Source organism: Lates calcarifer, linkage group LG15, assembly GCF_001640805.2.
Source record: "Lates calcarifer isolate ASB-BC8 linkage group LG15, TLL_Latcal_v3, whole genome shotgun sequence".
NCBI classification, from domain to species: Eukaryota; Metazoa; Chordata; class Actinopteri; family Centropomidae; genus Lates; species Lates calcarifer.
The window spans coordinates 10,137,425-10,159,468 of record NC_066847.1 but is presented as its reverse complement, the minus strand read 5'-3'; the positions used below and the strand labels follow the sequence as shown (position 1 = coordinate 10,159,468).

Below are 22,044 nucleotides of genomic sequence, written 5' to 3'. Positions count from 1 at the left end.
AAACCCTTTAGCTCCACAGGTTAGTTTACCATGTTTTAGATTTATTTATTTATTTATTTATTTACAGCCTACAGCCTGAAACAGTTTCAGTTTCGTTGTTAGCAACTACTCTATGTTTTCCAGCCATCTGGAAAACAGTTGTTGTTGAGCCAAATATTTCCCTGAGGACAAGGACAGTAAATGCATTCGTCAGGTGGAGACAAACATCACTCCTGATATAAATTCCCTGTTAATGTTCAACACAACTTTATGAAGTGATAATATGTCAGTATTGTGTTTACAGTTTGTGCCTCCTAAAAGTGGCCAAAAAAGACAATGAATACTGCTTTCATTTATTAAACATGAATCATGTGAAGAGGTGACCACTGATACAAGTGATAGCTTTGATTTGTGATACTTGGCAGTTGCTAAAATAATAAATCATTTAAGATGTACCTGCACTACATTTTGAGATAATTTCTTTAAAACTAAAACCAGAAAATTACCTCATAACAGAAGTTTTAGTTTTATCATTCTGTTCATCTGGCTGCTCAAGTGCTGTCCTTCCACCATCATTTTATTGTCAGAACTATGAGAAGTCACTCTTTCTTATTCATTTTTTATTTGGTTATATTTGACTTTGGTCATGTTCAGCTCACCAAGCTGAATGAACTTACTGATGATACATAGTAAATTCAATTCTCTTGCATGGTCTTATTGATCCAGTCCAGGTAGTTGCCAACTCTGGTATAGACTCCATATTTTCCTGGCCGTGCACACCCAACTCCCCAGCTGGATATCCCTGCTGCCCAGAACTGTCCATCATCACTCAGGGCGTACGGATTTCCAGCATCACCTGAACAGGAGTCCTTCCCACCTTCAGGGACTCCAGCACAAACCATGTTATTTGTCAGTTTGCCCATTGCTTCACTGCATATCTTCTGGTTGACCACAGGGATGTGCACATACCTCAGCTTTGCTGATGTCGGGCCATACTCTGTTATTCTACCAAAACCTGACAACAATCTGAAAAAATACAGAGAACAGTATTATGGTGAACTCAAAAAAAGGAAATCAGAGAGGAATGAAGTTAAATGACTGAGTTCCCAAGACAAAAAGCAGAGACAATAAATGAAATAAAATAGATTCTACAGTTGTTTCTTTACCCCATCATGCCAGTGACGTATGTGGCATTCTCTGCTGGCAAACATATGGGCATTATGGAAGAGCTGAATGTGATCGGGTCTCGCAGTTTGATCAAGGCAATGTCATTGTTGTAGATTTCAGGATTATAGTCAGGGTGAGGGTGAACTGAGGCAGCATACACAGGAAAGCGCATCAAGGTTTTAACATCAGTATGTCCCATGTAAATCTGCAAATCAACAGCACAGGAGGAAGTAAAAATGTCAGTACAAAAACATGGTTACAGTGGATATGCAGGCAACAACTAATGTGGCCCACTTACCTGAATAGTGTTGTTGCCAATGTTTTTTACTAGATGAGCAGCAGTCATAATCCAGCGGTCTGCAATCACCATACCTCCTCCTCCTGCATTCAGTTGCACCTGCCAGGGGATGGTATCATCAGGAGCGTCATCTCCTCCAACGATCCTCCCATAGACAGAGATGTGTTTTGTTGGTTGGCCACAAACTGGATGTGATGTACATAAATCAGGGTCACACAGGCACAGGCTTCATATTTTTAATTTAAAGAGTCCTAGATTTTAGGTAACAGATCAGTACCTGGTAGACATGTTGGAGTGACAACACTGTTGTGCTTGGATTTCCATTTTCCATCTGCTTCACAGGTGAAAGTGACTGAAGAACAGAGGGAACAAGAAGATGTCATTCATTTTTAAGGAAGCTACATCAAAAATAATAATCCCATGTGTATAAATGTGTGTTTTTGGAATAATATATATAAATGTCTCACCATTTACACCCCCAAGGGGTGAGTAAAACGGTTCATTACAGTGATACTGAACAACAGAACCGTACCGATTCTGAAAACCAGACAGGAAGGTCACCCCTCCATTCAGCAAAGGCTCAGGTTCTCCACAATCAATTACTGCAGAAAAACAAAACAAGGACATGTTAATATTTTTGTTAGTTACAAATGTATTGGATTGAAAAAAAAGTTTGTTATTTGTCACACAATAATTTAGACTGAAAAAAGTTATACAAAGTAACATCATATTTTATGCTGAATAACACAAGAGCGAGATCTTTGTAATAGGACAATGACAGCAGTCATGGTGAATTTACTGGGATATGTGTACATTTTGTCTTAATTCTTTGAAAGTGTTGATGTTCTAAATTCCAGCTTAGATAGATACTGCAGTTATTTACCTATTCCCTTGTAGGTAGCGGAGAAGCCAATATGCTGTTGGAGCTCTGGAGAGGAGTTACTTGTTTGGAATATGAGAGTCAGTGTGTTGCCTGGAGAAAGGATCAGCTCTTTGCCTGGGTGATCAGGGGAATTTTCCTGGCCACAAAACTTCCCAATCACCTTTTGACCATAGAGAACCTGAAAAATGTAAAGCAGAAAAAAGACATACACCATGATGAGGCAACTCGCTGACAAGTTCTGTGTAAGGTCAGTTGCAGCAATATTTACCCAGGGTTAGCTAACATTAGTCAGCATAAGCAACAGGACATACCAGACCACACATGACTGTAACTTTTCATTCATAAGAGAAATAATGTCTTGTTTCTTCTTTCAAAAATAACATAGTGTAGTTTGGCTTTGAGATTTGTGGATGAGGATAAGATGCAATACACTCTGATACATCACGCTCAGCTTTTCAACAAGCTGTAACGTATCTAATGTCACTGATTTATTTGTACCATACTTTATGAGTTTATTATAGCCTATTTGTCTATTGGTGTAAGCTTAGGGTTGTTTACTGATTAACTTTAGTATTCTGTGGCTACTTCCAACTCAATATATGCAGGTCATCAATACGCAAGTCAAAGTGAAGTAATAAATATTAGATTAATATCTGGGTTTAAGACTTCAACATGAAAACACTGATCTATTGCTCAAAATCTATAATTTTATATTGAAATGTGGCTCTGACTGTAAGAGAGTCTTGATGGCAGCCAGCAGAAGCTTTAATATCCAGGTGTGTTATGGACAGCTGGATCTGGTAGCCGTGTGGTCCCAGGAGTTCCCATTGCTTCAGCAGGTTGGGAGGGTAAGGCTGGGGATACTGAGGGGACTGGACCTCTCCATGGATTACAGGGTCAGAGTCAGGATGCAGCGAGCTCTCACACACTGACACAAACAGAAACCTAGAAAAGTGCATGAGCAGAGACAGTTGGAACTAAGGTACTGTTGCTGATACAAACAGAAAAAGAACAGAGTGACACAATCATTTTTTAAAACTTTAGCAATCATATTATTTTTGCTTTGATTTTGCTGTATGGTACTTTGAGAAAGAGATTACTCAGTCGTGCTTAAAAACTACATTATAGACCATACATAATGTAGGAACAATGACATAATAAGAAGGTCCACACACTCACCAGGTACAAATGTGATTTAACACAGAAAATATTTTTTTTTAAAAAGAGAAATTCACTGAAACATACAACACACAACAAATTAAAACTCTTGATCACACTCACCAAATGGCGTATGTCCAACCCATGTCTGGAAGAAGTGTATGTGTGTCTGATTTACTGTTCCAGAGGAAATGTTGCATGTTCAAGTGGATCGTTAATATTGTGGAGGTGGTAGTTTGCAGAAGGATTTAACCTCCAGTATATGTCTTTGTTTGTCTTGGCAGAATAAATGCAAACATGAGCTGCAGGAGGAAGATCATAATGGCTCAATAACTGTTCCACTGAGTAACTAAACTAGGTGAATAAAGAGTAAAACTGTATTGGTTTGAAGTGAAAAGGTCCAAATTATAAGCAGAAGTGAAGACACAAAAAAAGTCAGTAAAAAGAGACCACATATTGTCTTTGTGAGTTCACAAAAATAAATTAAATAACTAATACGTCACAACCTGGACATAGAGACAGACACAGGAGAACTCAACAGAACACTCTGACAACTCAAGTGAAAAAAAAGACAAGACTAGGCTTATTTATACACACAAGAGGATTAATTAACTAACAAGAAACAGGTGACACAGAAGTATGGCGGGAAAAACACAAAGACAGGAAGTAAACTAAAGTTTCAACACTAACTAAACACATAAGAAAAGTAATTTCAAAATAAAAACAGGATATAGCAGCCATACACATTAACTAACAACACCATACAACTGAGGCAACTGTTGATGTGCAAGGTGTTACAGTGACACAAATACCAAGTAGGTGAGAAGGAGCTGAAGTGGATCCTAATTTTAATTGTGGTTACCACTTACCACTGGAAAGATCTGTGACTTTTCTTAGATACATGCATGAAAAGACAAGTGTAGTTCTGCATTATATCACTTTATTCAAACTTGAAGAAAAAAATATTTTTTGGTAGATTAAAATACAATGTATTAACTTTACTGAACAATCTGCATGACAGTAATCATTACAGGAAGCTTTGAGATGGTTCTAATCATCATAAGTATGATACACAATATGCATTAACCCTGCACAGAAGAGTATATTTAAGGCAAGTAAGGCTGCGAGTAAAATTAGTTCTCTTTTGTCTTATTTTACTGTAAATGTCATCATCTTTGCATCAGGTTTGTAGTGAATTACTGTAAATGTCAGTTCTCCTGCATGACCTTGTTGATCCAGTCCACGTAGCTGGTTACTCTGGTATAGACTCCATACATTCCCTGCTTTCCGCAGTCAACCCCCCAGCTGACAATTCCTGCAGCCCAGAACCGTCCGTTGTCATTCAGGGCATAGGGGCCTCCACTGTCACCTTGGCAGGAGTCCTTCCCACCCTCAGGGACTCCAGCACAAAACATGTTATTTGTCAGGCTTGGTATGTTGGCCCTTGCCCGCTTTAATGAAGTAATCGATCTGCTGCATACTCCCTGGTCCACCACAGGGAGGTTCACATACTTCAGCTTATTTGTTAACTTCCGTATTTTGTTCTCTTCTGTAACACCAAAGCCTGACACCAGTCTGAAAAAGATATAAAAGGCACAGTTATGGTGAACTCAGAAGAAGAAAGCATGTCACTGTCTCATAGACAAGATGCACATGATGGCACAATAGCTGAAAAAAACAGAGTGATGGCAAACTTTTTTATAGCTACAATTACTATTATTAATACAATTTACATATCCATATGGAATCTGTATTACACACACACACTCGCCTAGTGCTTGCTCATGGTGGGAATTGTTGGATCTCTCTTTGTAAATATTATAACTGTAATGTAATATATAATTTAGAGAGTACAGTCTAAACCTCCTCTACATGAAAACTGCCTTGAGATAACTTCTATTGTGATTTGGCACTATATAAAAAAAATTGACTTGATTTGAAGAAGAGTCAGATGTTTCTTTACCCCATCGTGCCAGTGACGTATGTGGCATCCTCTGCTGGCAAACATATGGGCATTATGGATGGATTGAATGTGATCGGGTCTTGTAGTTTGATCAAGGCAATGTCATTGTTGTAGTCTATTTTATTGAAGTTGTTGTAATCAGGGTGAACATGGACTGAGGAAGCATTCATATGTGGGTCAGTCAAGGTTTCAATATTAGTATATCCCATGTAAATCTGCAAATCAACAGCACAAGAGGAAATAAATGTCAGTGCAAAAACATGTAGGCAATGCAGATAACAACAATAGTGGCCCACTTACCCGCACAGTTTCAGGTGGTGCGGTTATTCCCTTATTTTTTACCACATGAGCTGCAGTCATAATCCAGCGGTCTGCAATCACCATACCTCCTCCTCTTCCTCCGTCTATATTCAGTAGCACCTGCCAGGGGATGGTATCATCTGGAGCATCATCCCCTCCAATGATCCTCTGATAGGCAGAAAGGTGTTTTGTTGGCTGGCCACAAACTGGATGTGATACAGACGTACACATAAATATGAAGTTTCACACTAGTACAGACTTTATGTTCTCCTAGTTAGACATTTGACATAAGGTTTTGCAGGTCATTGTTTTTGTCATGAAAAGCAATACCTGGTAAGCATGTTGGACTGACAACAACATCATTGTTAGATCTCCACTTTCTGTCTGCTTCACAGGTGAAGGTAACTGAAGAGCAGCAGGAAACAAAAAAAGTAGTTTGCTGTTAATCTTTTACTCTGACCACACCCATCAGTGATGCTAAGTTAGTGTTTTTTTGCTACTGCTATTCTTTATAAAATACTTATATGTAAATACTTTAAAATATATTTTGTAATAAATGTATTTCCAGGTACTATTGAAAATTTGCTGAGTGTTTTCATCATATTAAACATCAAGTCTGCATCACTTTGAGTGAAATGTACATTGTTGTAAAGCAGTAATGCAGAGAAGAAATGAGTCTGCACTTAAACTGCAATACCACACATTGATACTGTAACACTCAAAAAAAACAAAAACAGATCCCATACAACTCAAACGAGCTACAACAGTCTGCTAATTGAAACCAAAGGTTGGCCTCAAAAATCTGTACGTTAGCGGATGATGTATGTAAATGTCTCACCATTTACACCCCCGAAGAGAGAGTAAAACGGTTCATTACAGTGATACTGAACAACAGACAGGTACTGATTCTGAAAACCAGACAGGAAGATCACCCCTCCATTCAGCAAAGGTTCAGGTTCTCCACAATCAATTACTGTAGAAAAACAAAAGAATAACAAATAATGAAGAGGACTTGTGGTTAAATCACAGTATAGTTTCTATTAATTTTGCAACTGATGTTTTGTGTGAGCTTGAATGCAACATACTGTGGCATTCTGGGAGAGGGAGGTGCCACTGTCCATTGTTTTGGCACATGGTAGAGAAGCTCTCGATCTCCTGACCATCCTGAAAGAGGAAAGACAGGAATTGATAAAATGTTACCCTGATATTTATATAGATAGATATTTAAGACAAATAAATGTTTTTTGTTATTAAGTGTAGCTCATTGTAATAAAAAGTTTTATCTAACCATCATCAGCTTGTATCCTACGTCACAGCGCACAAAGATGTGGTCTCTGTAGAAATATTCACTCAGGATCGGTGTGACTCTGCCTTTAGCCACATTACCCGGCATTGGACACTGCACTCCTGGAAACACAGTGGGAAAGCAGACATTACACATCAAATGCATATCTAAAGTTAGCCAACTCTTAGTTTCATAAATGCCAAAATGGTTTCACAATGGCACTCAAAACCCCCAAACAGCAGTTTAATTGCTCTTTGGCTAATTTCTACTTTCATTCTTCTCCCTCTCACTGTGTGTGCTGTAGTCCAGGCTCCAGCCGTTGCTCAGGCCTTGGTCATCAGTGTGGTAGTCCAGCTTGACAGTGTTGGAGTTTGTAGCTATCAGACCTGGACTCTTTGAACCACACAGCTTTATGGGCTCTCTGTCTGGAATGGTCAACTTTTAAGAGAGGAATACACAGTTTATTTATTGAAGGACGTATCCACCTATTACCCTGTATTGATATAAAAATGTACAGCGTATGGAACCTTTTTGTTAGTACCTGCAACCAGTGATGGAGACAGTTTAGGCCTTGCTCAGTGTCCACACTCTCGATCTGGAAGTTGTCAGAGAAGCTGAGAGACACAGTGAAGCCAGATTCTACAGCAATTACATACTGACAGGAAACGGCATGAGGTGGGGAGTTAGGGTATCCTGGACTGGACAGATGTCCCTCTGGCTCATCAAATATACCACCACCACAGGATACTGGGAGAGAAGGAAGGCAAGAAATGTTGTAGGGACACTTTGAGCACACATGCATGATAGGCATGTATCTGTGCAATACTCACACATGCAGGAGCGCTGGTCTGAGCGAAGTTCATAGCCGTGGTGACAGGAACACAGGTATGAGCCAAGAGTGTTGAGGCAGATCTGATCGCAGACTGGACCTGAGCCATCTTCAGGTGCAGGTGAGGAACACTCATCGAGGTCTGGTGATGAGAAAGTTATCACGTTAATTAAGTTAATAAGCAGAAGGAAGTGACAGGCTGAAAGGAGAAGGGTTAGAAAGTGTTACCTATTGCCTGGTACTGAGCGGAGAAGCCCACATTCTGGTGGCGCTCTGGGTTGTTGTTATCTGTCTGGAAGATGAGGGTGAGTCTGTTGCCTGGAGACAAGATGGGCTGGTTGCCAGGGTGATGCCCATCAGCAGAATGCTCACTGCCACAAAACTTACCCAGGACCTTTCCTTCATAGAGAACCTGAGGGATCGTATACAGGATAAAAACTTCATCATGATGAGGAAAACTTGCTGTGAAAACACCAAATGTGTCTGTGCCCTGCCTGCTAGAAGCTTCTAAGCAAATGTGCTTTGTTGTTAGTCTTCGGTCCTATGCAATATTGATTTATTATTATCAATACTATGTCTGTGGCAGTTTATAAGGCTAGAAGTTAAAGCTTAACTCTCATATGATCAGATCTGTAACCCTGTGTTTTAGACACTTCAGATATTCGAGCTCGAGTCAGGTTGTCAAAGCTGGTTCTTCAGTCACACTTAAGTTAAGAACTCAAGCACTACAGCGCAGTTGTTTATGGAAATACTGTGTATGTGTTGAAATATGGCTCTGACTGTAAGGGCGTCATAGTGGCATCCTGCAGAAGCTTCAATGTCCATGTGTGTGAAGGTGAGTCGGATCCGGTAGCCCTCAGCCACACTGAGATCCCACTGCTCCTGCAGGTTTGGAGGGTAAGGCTGGGGATACTGGGGGGACTTCACCTCTCCGTGCATCGGAGGATCAGAGTCAGGCTGCTGCCAGCATTCACACACTGACACAAACAGAAACCTGAGAAGGTGCATGAGCAGAGACAGTTGGAACTAAAGTGCTGGTCCAAAGTTGATGCAAACAGAAAAAGAACAAACAGAGTGACACAATCTTTTTTTTTTTTTTTAAACTTTTAACATTTTGCTTTGATTTAGCTGAATGGTATTTTAAGAAACAGATTATTTGGTTAAGCATAAAAACTATCTTATAGACAATATATAATACAGGAACAACGACATATAATAAGAAGATCCACACTCAGACAGACACACACAGCAGGTACAACAGATTACATTAGTCAAGATGGAAATCCATTAAAAACATTAAGAATTCACTGAAACATACAACACATAGGTTAAAAGTCTTGATCATACTCACCAAATGACACAGCATGTCCAACCCATGTCTGGAGGGAGCATATAAGTGTCTGATTTACTGTTTCAGGAGAAATGTTTCACATTCAGATGGATCATTAATGTTGCGCAGGCAGTGGATTGCAGTGGGATTTAACCTCCAGTATTTGTCTTTGTCTTGGCAAGAATAAGTGCAAACATGAGCTGCAAGAGAAAAGTCCCAAGAATGGCTTGATAATTGTTCCACTGTGATCAAACTAGCAAAATAAAGAGTAAAACTGTGTTGGTTTGAAGTGAAAAGTTCCAAAATTTGATCAAAAGTTTAGTGACGACACAAAAAAGTCAGTAGAGGGAAAGCACATACTGTTCTTGTGCCTTCACAAAGAGAAATTAGGTAACTAAATGTTACAAACTGGACACAGAGACAAACACAGGAGAGGGAGGAAAAATCAAGTAATCTACAAATGAAACAGTCAGTAAATTCAACAAAACACTGACAACTCACGGGGGGAATAAGATGACCCCTCAGGACAAAGCACAATCACAATTCAAAGAACAAAACGATTTTTCAGAAAACAAAACTAAATTTCATAAAACACAACATCGTTTCAAATTACGGAAAGGGCGGGACAGTGCCTCTTGTTTGTGATTGGACAGAACCCCAGTCAATTCCCAGTTTACCCAGTGGATATGTTCACGATCGATTGGTGCCTGGTTTGATTACACGGAGCCGGAGTGGTCATAGAGGAAACGAAATATTCATAATGAAGACACGTAGGCACGTTTTAATTCATTCGTGTGTATGAGATGTGTTTACACAGAGAGCCATGACAACAGACATGGCTCTCTGTATAAACATAAACAGACATAATACATTCGTTAATCATTACTCATCAACACGTATTTAACTATAAAGTATCACAACCGCATCAGGCTCCTCCAACCTTAACCTGAGAAGCACGAGCTCTTGCGCGCTCTCCGACGCCCCGCGTGTGATCGTTGAAGGGCATGCCTGGTGCTCTTCAGTGTGAGGTGCAGGAGAGCCCAGGTTATCTTAATATTATGTCAAGAAATTAACAGAGCAGTATATGGTCAGTATTTCCCGTTTCCTGAAATGTTTTGTTTTCTGAGATGTTGTTGTGCTTTGACCTTCAGGGCCACAGCAGGGGAAAGACAAGAATATATAGACGCACAAAAGGACTAATTAACTAAGGGGACAAAGGTGAGTCTCAGTGAGTCTCACAGAGAGCAGATCATGACATAATACTCACAGTATATGTAATTATCAACACTATATAACTGAGGTGTCTGTCATTGTGTAAGGTGTTACAGTTACATAAATACCAAGGAAAGATCTGTGACTTCTCTGAGATAAATGCATTAAAAGACACATGTAAGTCTGCATTATATCGCTTTATTTAAACTTGAGGGAAAAACGCTTTTGGTAGATTAAAATACAATTCACTGACCTTAGTGAACACGCTGTATGACATTCAGTTGATCATTTTAAGAAGTTTTGTAATGGTTCTAATCATAAGTAGAGATTTGCACTTAATCATTTTATCAGCAACTGGTTGATTATCTTAATTTATTGCTTTTCTTGTGACACAATTTGTATCAACACTTTAGACAAGGGTATATTTAGAACAAAATTAGTTCTCTTTTGTCTTATTTTACTGTAAATGTCATCATCTTTGCATCAGGTTTGTAGTGAATTACTGTAAATGTCAGTTCTCCTGCATGACCTTGTTGATCCAGTCCAGGTAGTTGGTGACTCTGGTATAGACTCCATACATTCCCTTCTTTCCGCAGTCAACCCCCCAGCTGACAACCCCTGCAGCCCAGAACCGTCCGTTGTCATTCAGGGCATAGGGGCCTCCACTGTCACCTTGGCAGGAGTCCTTCCCACCCTCAGGGACTCCAGCACAAAACATGTTATTTGTCAGGCTTGGTATGTTGGCCCTTGTCTGCTTTAATGAATTAATTGATGTACTGCATACTCCCTGGTCCACCACAGGGATGTGCACGTACTTCAGCTTATTTGTTGAAAGCGTTCTGTTGTTCTCTCTTGTAAGGCCAAAGCCTGACACCAGTCTGAAAGAGATATAGAAGGCAGGGTTATGGTGAACTTAAAATAAGAAAGCAAATCAGAGTCCCTTGCTTAGAAGCCAGACAAGATACACAGATGGCACAACAAGGGAAAAAAGAGAGACTAAAATCAGAGAAATTAAATAATATTATATAATATAAAATAGATTATACAGTTGTTTCTTTACCCCATCACGCCTGTGACGTATGTGGCATCCTCTGCTGGCAAACATATGGGCATTATGGATGGATTGAATGTGATTGGGTCTTGTAGTTTGATCAAGGCAATGTCATTGTTGTAGATTTCAGGATTATAGTCAGGGTGAGGATGGACTGAGGCAGCTTTCACAGGAGAGCCCATCAATGTTTCAACAATAGTATGTCCCATGTAAACCTGCAAATGAACAGCACAGGAGAAAATAAATTCTGTGCAAAAACATGGATACAGTGGGTATGCAGGTAACAACTACAGTGGCCCACTTACCTGTACAGCATTGGGTGATGCTGTTCCTTCCGCATCTTTAACCACATGAGCTGCAGTCATAATCCAGCGGTCTGCAATCACCATACCTCCTCCTCTTCCTCCGTCTATATTCAGTAGCACCTGCCAGGGGATGGTATCATCTGGAGCATCATCCCCTCCAATGATCCTCTGATAGGAAGAAAGGTGTTTTGTTGGCTGGCCACAAACTGGATGTGATACAGACGTACACATAAATATGAAGTTTCACACAAGTACAGACTTTATGTTCTCTAGAGTTAGACATTTGACATTAGGTTTTTCAGGTCATTGTTTCTGTAATGAAAAGCAATACCTGGTAAGCATGTTGGACTGACAACAACATCATTGTTAGATCTCCAATTTCTGTCTGCTTCACAGGTGAAGATAACTGAAGAGCAGCAGGAAACAAAATAAAAATAAAAATACAGTTTGCCATTAATCTCTTGCTTAAAAGCAACTCAGAACCAGCTAACAATCTTAAATACTGGATGTCTCATTTTGCTGCAGTGATGTAGACATCAGTGATGTAGAAATCCATGTTCAAGTGTAGTCCCTGGTGTGTTAGTACAACATAACATCACAGTTGGGCAGGTGCAACAGAGCACACCCCTGACCACACCCATTTGTGATGCTACACCAAGCTGAAAAACATTCAATTCATTCTTGGTCTTATGTTACTATTTTTGCCAATGCTTAACATTTTGCTAATGCTATGTTTTGTAAAATAAATCAATAAACGTAAATAATTTGTAAGTATATTTTGTGAAAAAGGTATTTTCAAGCTTCCAGTTGCTTCCAATCATTCCTCTACTACTGAAAATCTGTGTATCAATCATATTAAACATCAAGTCTGCACTTAAACTGCAGTACCACACATTGATACTGTAACACTCAAAAAAACAAAAACAGATCCCATACAACTCAAACGAGCTACAACAGTCTGCTAATGGAAACTGAAGGTTGGCCTCAAAAATCTGTACGTTAGCGGATGATGTATGTAAATGTCTCACCATTTACACCCCCGAAGAGAGAGTAAAACGGTTCATTACAGTGATACTGAACAACAGACAGGTACTGATTCTGAAAACCAGACAGGAAGATCACCCCTCCATTCAGCAAAGGTTCAGGTTCTCCACAATCAATTACTGCAGAAAAAAACAAAACAATAACAAATTATCAAGAGGACTTGTGGTTAAATCACAGTATAGTTTCTATTAATTTTGCAACTGATGTTTTGTGTGAGCTTGAATGCAACATACTGTGGCATTCTGGGAGAGGGAGGTGCCACTGTCCGTTATTCTGGCATGTGGTAGAAAAGCTCTCGATCTCCTGACCATCCTGAAAGAAAACAGAGGTGAACTGATAAAATGCTGGCCCAGATATTTTTAATATAGTTTATATTACATGTACAGTGCTTTCTGTTGACGTGAAGTGTAGCTCATTGTAGTAAAAAGTTTTATCTAACCATCATCAGCTTGTATCCTAGGTCACAGCGCACAAAGATGTGGTCTCTGTAGAAATATTCACTCAAGATCGGTGTGACTCTGCCTTTAGCCACATTATCAGGAACTGGACACTGCACTCCTGGAAACACAGTGGGAAAGCAGACATTACACATCAAATGCATATCTAAAGTTAGCCAATGCTTCAAGCAGACAATATGGTGGAAACTGTACTTCACTGAATGCCAAAATGGTTTCACAATGGCACTCAAAACCCCCAAACAGCAGTTTAATTGCTCTTTGGCTAATTTCTACTTTCATTCTTCTCCCTCTCACTGTGTGTGCTGTAGTCCAGGCTCCAGCCGTTGCTCAGGCCTTGGTCATCAGTGTGGTACTCCAGCTTGACAGTGTTGGAGTTTGTAGCTATCAGACCTGGACTCTTTGAACCACACAGCTTTATGGGCTCTCTGTCTGGAATGGTCAACTTTTAAGAGAGGAATACACAGTTTATTTATTGAAGGACGTATCCACCTATTACCCTGTATTGATATAAAAATGTACAGTGTATGGAACCTTTTTGTTAGTACCTGCAACCAGTGATGGAGACAGTTTAGGCCTTGCTCAGTGTCCACACTCTCGATCTGGAAGTTGTCAGAGAAGCTGAGAGACACAGTGAAGCCAGATTCTACAGCAATTACGTACTGACAGGAAACGGCATGAGGTGGGGAGTTAGGGTATCCTGGACTGGACAGATGTCCCTCTGGCTCATCAAATATACCACCACCACAGGATACTGGGAGAGAAGGAAGACAAGAAATGTTGTAGGGACACTTTGAGCACACATGCATGATAGGCATGTATCTGTGCAATACTCACACATGCAGGAGCGCTGGTCTGAGCGAAGTTCATAGCCGTGGTGACAGGAACACAGGTATGAGCCAAGAGTGTTGAGGCAGATCTGATCGCAGACTGGACCTGAGCCATCTTCAGGTGCAGGTGAGGAACACTCATCGAGGTCTGGTGATGAGAAAGTTATCACGTTAATTAAGTTAATAAGCAGAAGGAAGTGACAGGCTGACAGGAGAAGGGTTAGAAAGTGTTACCTATTGCCTGGTACTGAGCGGAGAAGCCCACATTCTGGTGGCGCTCTGGGTTGTTGTTATCTGTCTGGAAGATGAGGGTGAGTCTGTTGCCTGGAGACAAGATGGACTGGTTGCCAGGGTGATGCCCATCAGCAGAATGCTCACTGCCACAAAACTTACCCAGGACCTTTCCTTCATAGAGAACCTGAGGGATCGTATACAGGATAAAAACTTCATCATGATGAGGAAAATTTGCTGTGAAAACACCAAATGTGTGTCAAGAGACTGCTCAGCACTAGTGCTTTATTGTTGGTCTTCTGTCTCATGCATGAATTGTCCATTATGAATACTCTGTCTGTGGCAGCTTATGAGGCCAGAAGTCAAAGATGAACTCTTGGGCAAGAGACATGAGTGTCAAGCTCGCATCTTAGAAGTAGAAGCAGGCTAGAAAAACTGTGTTTTAGGTCTACCTCTAGTGGACACTGGCTTCAAGTATAGTTGCATCCAACAAGAAGATAATATTAAACCTAATGGAAACATGAAAAGGTATGTATGGAACTGGTAGAGAAGGTGTTTAAGTGCAAAGTTTGTGTGGGAAAAGTTGTCACACTTAAGAACTCAAGCAGTATAGCACTGTTGTTTATGGAAATAGTGTGTATGTGTTGAAATGTGGCTCTGACTGTAAGGGCATCATAGTGGCATCCTGCAGAAGCTTCAATGTCCATGTGTGTGAAGGTGAGTTGGATCTGGTAGCCCTCAGCCACACTGAGGTCCCACTGCTCCTGCAGGTTTGGAGGGTAAGGCTGGGGATACTGGGGGGACTTCACCTCTCCATGCATCTGAGGATCAGAGTCAGGCTGCAGCCAGCATTCACACACTGACACAAAAAGAAACCTGAAAAGGTACATAAACAGAATCAGCTTGATAAGCTTATCAGTCTGTAGTCATCTGAGCTGCTGGTCCAAAGTTGATGTAAACAGAAAAGAGCAAACAGTGACACATAGTCAACACATCTTGTGTCAGTCACACAACAATGTGGAGACTTTATATATGGCCTGAAACATGAATCACTCAACCTATAAAACACAGTGCATCTATAATATTTATTGTACAGAAGTCAACAAACAATAATATAAGAAGCAGCTCCACAAAAGAAAGGTCTATATGCTGTGAATTTTGGAATCAAACAGCAAATTCATGAAAAAATTATTTAAGAACAATATACAATTGTCTTCAAAAAACATGCACTTAACTTACAAGATGATCCAGTGAGTCCACCCCATCTCTGGATTAAATATATTTGTGAGAGAACTGACCTGCTGTTGTGGGAGCAAATGCCTCACATTCAAGTGAAACATTAATATCACAAAGTTTGTTTTTTCCAGTGTTTAGCAACTCACTACGTTAATGCCCGGAATATGTCTTGTTTGTCTTGGCAAAATCAAATGAACGCTTGACTTTGAATTGTAGAGAAACATGGTCGATGCTGAAAATAATTCCTCTAAAACAGATAAACAAGAAGATCTTTTGAAACAGACACTTTCAAAGAAATGCAAACGCATATCTATATTATTTTCCATTCTATTATTATGATAATTACTTGAAATATAAAGAACTAGACTGGTTAGACTATTTACCCTTACTTCAAACTCTAGCCACTAAAGGGGACTATTTGTATTTTTTCAGCAAGATTAAATCCCCTTGAGACCGTACAGGTTAAACATTTGGAGAACAAAACATTGGGCAAAGCAGTTGATTGTCTCCATAGATTGAAGTCAAAACACAATAAGTACATGGATTTCATTGTTGTATGGGGTTAAGTTGAACCCATCATCCTTGTTGCCTTGAATGCAACATCAATTTGAGACCATGTGCATCTTTCTGCTGCTGATGAACAGAAAAGGGGGTTCTCTAGGCGTGACACTGTGGGTGCCCCTCAGACAGACAACCAAACATGTTTAAAAAATACACTGCAATGAATGTATACAGGAAGGAGTAAGAGTAAAAATGGAAAACATGTAGTCAATTATGGGAAAAAAAGAGCAAATTTCATCTGATTCTACTGATTGATTATTAGTTTATTATTAAAACCACTAGGTGGTAGTAGAGCATCACTTGTTTTCCAAATGCTGCAATCTCACATGAGGAAGTTACAGATTTACAGTCTGTTTTGAATTTACAATGTGAGTATTCCCATGTATGGAGACCCTGAAAGAAAGCAGAAGTGTGTCTATGCTGATAATAATTAAAAGATAAGCTGATTAAAACACACATTTTCTGTGGTTGATTTGCAAACATTTCCTTTAATACAGAAGTGAAATATGAAGTCATAATGCATTATTGTCATTGTGTTTGTGAATGTTGGTACATTGATTACAAGATTATAGTTTTTGATTTCATAAACTTTGTTATTTTAGTGATCTGAATCAGTCCTGAAATGGATTACAGTGTTATGGTCAGTAGAAAAGTGTTGAAAAGTGTCCCCTCTCAGTTTTCACCTTTCTAAGAATTTCCCTCGCTATCTATCGTCTCCTTGATCCAGTCTATGTAATTCGCTACTTTGGTATAATAACCCTTGTACTTTCTCTCTTCACAGGGGGGACCCCAGGACACAATGCCAGCCAGATAATAAGGCCCTCCAGCCGACAAGTAAGGTGTAACGAATGGACCTCCACTGTCTTTCTGGCAACTGTCCTTCCCATCTGCACCAGCACAGAACATGTTATCAGTGAAACGCACGTGCTGGTTACCTTCTATGGTAGGTGTATCCCGACACTGGTCAAGGGATTTTACCGCGATGTGAGCGTATTTCAACATGCGTGACGCTCCTTGAAGTTTACCGGGGTCTCTCTTAGTTTCTGTCTTCCCCCAGCCTGAAACTGTTCCTTGCTCATTTGTCACCAATGCCCTGTTTGCCTCTGGTAGACAAATGGGAAGGAGGTTTGGGCCTAAATTCACCCTGGAGGTAAATCTGATAAGAGCAATATCATTGTCAAAATCAATGCGTCCTCTAAGAGGAGTTTCTTTGGAGAAGCCAGGATGAATTATGATCTTCTCACTGTTCAGGACAACTACATCAGAAAACCTATCTCTTGTCTGGGCATTTACCAGTCCACCATACAGCACCAACTGCATGTCACCTAAGTTTTCCACAACATGAGCTGCTGTGATGGCCCATCGGTCATTGATCAGTGATGCCCCTCCTCTACTTGGCTCTTTTATCAAAAGATGCCATGGTATTTCTCCCAGGTTTGCATCCTGACCTCCCAAAATCCTGCCAATACTGGAGATGTCTTTTTCATGCATCCCACACACTGAAATACACATAATACATATAATTCAATACAATAATCATCAACAGATTCAAATGGAAAAGGAAACATCTCAAAATAAGTTATAAATAATATTGAAAAATGTAAGAAATATATTTAAAGTCACACCTGGAGTGCATTTTGGTATCTGTGACTGTCCACTACCTGATACCCATTCACCACTGGCACTGCAACTGTATGTGTCTGAAATATTGAAGAGAGCATATTGGTGAAACAACAGACAGATCAACTGCACCAGAAAACGTTGCTTCCTTAAAAGTTACTGTGAGCAAGGACTCAGAAAAGGAATGTGTAAAAGCTTCTTATAATCACCATCGCCTTCCAGTGTATAGTACTTTGAACTGCAGTTAAACTGGATCTGGTCACCATACTTAGTGTGTGGGGTATCTGTGCCCACCAAGTATAGGATGTCATCTTCTGGGATCTCAGGGACACCACAATCCACAACTGTAGAAATTAATAAATTAATTAATTAAAAAACTTTTTTTTGTGAGAGAAAGTTAAAAACAAAAATATTGAGAAATCTAAGACAACTAATTTTTATTGAAAAAAATCTGAAAAAAGAACAAAAAAACAAAAAGCCCCATATACAATTGTTTGGGTTAGACTCACGTTCACAGGCATTATCAGGGGCCCATTCGCCTGTAACCTGACATGTCGTCACATACTCCGTTGACAGGGTCTGGACGCCTTGCTATTTTGCAAAAGGAGAACGTAATTAGCCTAACAGTGCCTTAAACATTTCCATCAAATATATAGCCATTAAAGGTTCAGGTTCTCTTTACACTCACAATATTCACAACATAGCCTTGATCACATGTTACTGTCACTGTTTGACCCTGACGGTATTCTGATTTCTCAGGAGCCAGAGTGGAGTGTAAGGTAACCACCGGTGGACAGAGCTTGTCTGCAAATAACATGTAAAAGAGCAATTATTTGTGATGACGTTCCAACAAATATTCTTTTCCCATTATGACACAGGCAAGGAGGCTGCAGTACCTGTGGTCTTGAAGTGGAAAAAGAAGCCTTTGTTGGTGCCATAGCCATCAGTGGTGAAGCGGATTTTGACATTATGTGAGTAAGTGAGGAGGGGAGACGGGGGAGCCGTGTTGCCACAGAATGGTCCCAGAGTCCCAGTGCGAGTCTCAACCTGCAAACAAAACGACACAGGTTATGTCTCACAATGTGCTATTCCTGACATCCTCTCTCCTCTGTTCCCTCTGGTGAAACATGCAGATGTGTGTGTCCTCCAGCATGTAGATTACCTATAAACAACAGTTAAATAGAGATCGGCTGTGTGCAGTCAAGGGGGTTTCAACTGATTGTAGACCTGAGTGTACACCTGTAAATCTGCCAGGGGCAGGTGATTCTTAAAAACTGAATGACTGTGCAAGAAGTAGACTAGTGAGGGAGGACATTACGACACCTACAACAACTCTGAAGAAGTTGCAAACTTCAGAGGCTGTGGTTGGAGAGACTGTGTATACAACAGCTGTACAGCAGTTACAAGCTTTATGGCAGAAAGAGTTGGACAGTCTGGACATCTTGGCTACAGTTTACCAGAGAGGATGTGAGAGGCTCTCAGGTAAATACAGGAAAATCCTGGAGGAAAAACCTGATGCAGTCGGCAAGAAACTTGTACACTTGGTAGAAGATTTATTTTTCAGCAAGACAATGACACCGAGCATTAAACAAATTCTACTCAGAAATTACTTTTAAACAACAACAATGCCAATGACCTGGTGCAGCATAGTCAGAATCAAGTGGTGGGGAGAGGGGGGAGGGTGTTCATACTTTTTTATGGCACAGGACATACATTCATTTTAAAGTGTAACCAAAATAGGATGTGAACTAGTTTTCAAATCCATGGTTTCAACATTTCTGATATGAACTTCCTCTTTGTTGTTCTGTTAAGTCAGACATTTTACAAGAAACATGCCTCTGTTTGGTATTTATATATTCTGACACAACACCTACCCTCAGTGCATCTATGCATTGACCGTCATGGCCTTGCTCCAAATCGAAAACTCCAGAGAAATGCAGCTCCAGCTGCAGGTTGGGTGCCACAGACAGGGTGTACTCACAGTTGGCATTCTCCGCATATGAACCAGGCCAGGAGGGAGAAGATATGTCGCCTCTGGTCAGCCCTGACAGATCCTTGCTACAGCTCACTGTGTTGAAGGTAAGAGTTCACTGTCATCACCATCATTGCTTTGATTAAAACAATCAGTGAGCACAGTCATAAACATTACACAATCAGCCTCCTTCTCATCTGATCTCCCACCACCCTCCTGTTCTGCTGCTTCTGCTTCCTCTATTTTCCCATTTTCACTTCATGTTTCGGTTTTGTCCCCTCTTCCTCGATTTATCTTCCCCTGTCTCTGTGTCTCAGTCTGGTAACTCTCCATTATTTGTACCTGTGCAAGTGTGCTTGTCCGCATCAAGGTAGTAACCATGGCGACAGGAGCAGTGGTACCCGCCGATGAAGTTGTGACAGAACTGGGTGCACCCGTTCTCTGGGTCGTCCTCACACTCGTCAAAGTCTGAGAGAGCAAATTAATTAAAGGTTAAATGCAGCGTGAAAGCGTACAACAACACTTGATGAATGATTTTTATACACATGTTGCAGTGATTCCACAAACATACTGACTGAAATATACTTTTGTGAGAACTTAACTTACACTTTAGGTTCAAATAAAGTATTGGAGAATTCTATATATATACTTTAAACTCTATAAGGTACAGTTACAAATGTATTCTCTAAGTGAGTTATTGTAAAGTATACAGTATTTAACAGATCTGTTCAGGGTGTACCCTGCTGGGATAGGCTCCAGCCCTCCTGCAACCCTTAACAGATAAGCGGTAAGAGGTATAGACAATGAATGAATAATTACAGTATTTTTGTGTGAAACCAATTTTCTACTCTACAAGCAAGACTGTGCTGCCTGAGACTGTTAGACAGGATTTAGAAGAAATATCAGCCCTGTCAGCATACTAGAATTGAAACTGAAAGTATCAATGTTAAACTCTTTAGATGCATTTGGCCTAGTTTTTTAAAGAATAATATGATTACACTGACCCACTTATTGCAGCTCTGATATTGGACACAGATTTTCCTTCTTACGTTAATGACATGAAATAAATGTCAAATTGTTTCCAAATCAGCTTTAGCAGCTATAAACTGCCTCCATTGTGAATTGTTGTCTAAAAATAGAACAATTTTTCACGTTGAAGAAAACACACGTACAAACTGAGCTCTCCTGGGGAATGGGGAAAAATGAAACGGACACAAAACCAAAACAGACTTTGGTAGAATGCGTACAACTCAGAATGTCACTTGCTTTTCTTCTCTGTGTCTCACCTTGCACTGTGTAAAAGCCTCTGAAGCCAGTGTGCCTCTTGGTGTTTGAGAAGTCGGAGTAGAAATGAAGAGAGAGACAGCCGCCTGGGGAGGAGAGGAGCAAGGGATTCACAGTCGACTGAAGCTCCTCAAATTCCCTTTTGCCACACAGAACAGAAATTAAGTTTCCATTTGAATAGACCTAGAACAAGAGACAACAGACAAAATCAGAAAATTATGGCGTAGAGCAGGTCACCTTAACTTCTTTAAGAACGATAATTTTAAGTTCATCTTGACCCCCAACCTTCACTGCATCGTTTTCACACTCGTGGCTGTCCTCCAGGTCCAGGTGGATGAGCCTGATGGAGAGGGTGTGACCTTTAGGGGCACACCTGCTCCAGTTCAGACTGGAATGGGGCAAGTAGCCACTGGGATAACCGGGAGACTCCACCCATCCCAGCAGCATTGAGTAGGCCGAGTGGGAGAGCAGGATCAGTGGAAGACTGGAGAGAAACACGGGAAAAGGATGAGGAGGAAATGTTAAGAACAGAAAATTAGGGAAGAACAAGTACACGTACAATTTAATAATGGAGAAAGTCAGTCATGCATAAAAAAAACCCTAAATCTACACCCACCTTAATCTTAACATCATGATCCGATCAAATCTCCTCTCAAATAAACTACCCCAGCATCTCCTTCCCCTTTTCTTATTAATATACTCTCCATCTCTCACTCTGGCTCTCTGCCCCTCTTCCGGTCTCACTCACATTTTGCACCCGTAAGCATTTAAAAATCTATTTGTAGATTGTGTTTTTGTATGTGTGCAGTAACAAGGGATTGACTGCGGGTAAGCGATATGGCAGGAAGAAAAGCTGAGCAGAAAAAAAAAAAAAAAACTTTTCAGATCAAGTGCAGCCACAAAAGTTCTCTGCAGTTTTAGCTCAACAACATCCCTGCGCCACTGGGACAAAGGTTCACTGGAGACAATGGAGTTGGAGTGAGAGGAAAGGGTGGACTGGAGAGAGGAAATGTATCACTGTGCTGCTTTGCCAAAACTCAAGTCTTCTGCC

At 40.4% G+C, this 22,044-nt stretch overlaps 3 protein-coding genes across 5 annotated transcripts; all 3 read right to left on the bottom strand.

Annotated features, from left to right (window-relative positions):
• Nucleotides 1-320: 320 nt before the first annotated feature.
• LOC108880662 (complement C1r subcomponent) lies at nucleotides 321-15,726 on the bottom strand. 2 transcript variants are annotated; one of them, XM_051076044.1, is made up of 13 exons: nucleotides 15,560-15,726; nucleotides 14,983-15,196; nucleotides 14,324-14,507; nucleotides 14,097-14,237; nucleotides 13,808-14,013; nucleotides 13,557-13,704; nucleotides 13,244-13,362; nucleotides 13,038-13,116; nucleotides 1,912-2,046; nucleotides 1,722-1,796; nucleotides 1,445-1,629; nucleotides 1,146-1,351; nucleotides 321-1,005 (listed from the first exon to the last, which is right to left on the bottom strand). In XM_051076044.1, exons 1-13 carry the CDS (start codon nucleotides 15,658-15,660, stop codon nucleotides 675-677), a joined length of 2,124 nt encoding a protein of 707 aa, XP_050932001.1. In that variant the 5' UTR covers nucleotides 15,661-15,726; the 3' UTR covers nucleotides 321-674. The 2 variants fall into 2 exon arrangements, with proteins under 2 accessions (XP_050932001.1, XP_050932000.1); XM_051076043.1 differs by lacking the exons at nucleotides 321-1,005; nucleotides 1,146-1,351; nucleotides 1,445-1,629; nucleotides 1,722-1,796; nucleotides 1,912-2,046 and adding exons at nucleotides 10,587-11,282; nucleotides 11,465-11,670; nucleotides 11,761-11,966; nucleotides 12,092-12,166; nucleotides 12,789-12,923.
• Nucleotides 4,409-9,812, bottom strand: LOC127143319 (complement C1r-A subcomponent). Of its 2 annotated transcripts, XM_051076046.1 has the most exons (14): nucleotides 9,694-9,812; nucleotides 9,214-9,392; nucleotides 8,643-8,856; nucleotides 8,091-8,274; nucleotides 7,864-8,004; nucleotides 7,575-7,780; nucleotides 7,324-7,471; nucleotides 7,037-7,155; nucleotides 6,834-6,912; nucleotides 6,587-6,721; nucleotides 6,079-6,153; nucleotides 5,749-5,954; nucleotides 5,449-5,663; nucleotides 4,409-5,060 (listed from the first exon to the last, which is right to left on the bottom strand). In XM_051076046.1, exons 2-14 carry the CDS (start codon nucleotides 9,252-9,254, stop codon nucleotides 4,694-4,696), a joined length of 2,130 nt encoding a protein of 709 aa, XP_050932003.1. In that variant the 5' UTR covers nucleotides 9,255-9,392; nucleotides 9,694-9,812; the 3' UTR covers nucleotides 4,409-4,693. The 2 variants fall into 2 exon arrangements, with proteins under 2 accessions (XP_050932003.1, XP_050932002.1); XM_051076045.1 differs by lacking the exon at nucleotides 9,694-9,812 and having other exon boundaries at nucleotides 9,214-9,568.
• Nucleotides 15,727-16,585: 859 nt separating the features above from the next.
• On the bottom strand, nucleotides 16,586-21,767 carry c1s.2 (complement component 1, s subcomponent .2). Its single transcript, XM_018672419.2, has 11 exons — nucleotides 21,610-21,767; nucleotides 21,279-21,477; nucleotides 20,996-21,176; nucleotides 20,052-20,177; nucleotides 19,612-19,805; nucleotides 18,634-18,784; nucleotides 18,426-18,541; nucleotides 18,247-18,328; nucleotides 17,947-18,081; nucleotides 17,743-17,817; nucleotides 16,586-17,616 (listed from the first exon to the last, which is right to left on the bottom strand). Exons 1-11 carry the CDS (start codon nucleotides 21,624-21,626, stop codon nucleotides 16,805-16,807), a joined length of 2,088 nt encoding a protein of 695 aa, XP_018527935.1. The 5' UTR covers nucleotides 21,627-21,767; the 3' UTR covers nucleotides 16,586-16,804.
• Nucleotides 21,768-22,044: the final 277 nt, after the last annotated feature.

Bases quoted from the DNA above. Each gene is read 5' to 3' on its own strand.
- LOC108880662 (XM_051076043.1), bottom strand. From the start codon at position 15,660: ATGTTTCACTTGAATGTGAGGCATTTGCTCCCACAACAGCAGGTCAGT. The intron at 14,014-14,096 runs GTGAGTATTGCA...CTTCTCTCCCAG, and splicing joins AGACCAGCGCTCCTGCATGT to TATCCTGTGGTGGTGGTATA. The intron at 11,283-11,464 runs GTAAAGAAACAA...TATCTCTTTCAG, and splicing joins TACGTCACAGGCGTGATGGG to ACTGGTGTCAGGCTTTGGCC.
- c1s.2 (XM_018672419.2), bottom strand. The intron at 18,785-19,611 runs GTAGGTGTTGTG...TTTTGTTTGCAG, and splicing joins AATGCATAGATGCACTGAGG to GTTGAGACTCGCACTGGGAC. The intron at 18,329-18,425 runs GTGAGTGTAAAG...TTTGCAAAATAG, and splicing joins AAGGCTATGTTGTGAATATT to CAAGGCGTCCAGACCCTGTC.
- LOC127143319 (XM_051076046.1), bottom strand. From the start codon at position 9,254: ATGCTCCCTCCAGACATGGGTTGGACATGCTGTGTCATTTG. The intron at 8,005-8,090 runs GTAACACTTTCT...TCTCATCACCAG, and splicing joins CGCTCAGTACCAGGCAATAG to ACCTCGATGAGTGTTCCTCA. The intron at 6,154-6,586 runs GTGAGACATTTA...GCTGCTCTTCAG, and splicing joins TCTCTTCGGGGGTGTAAATG to TTACCTTCACCTGTGAAGCA.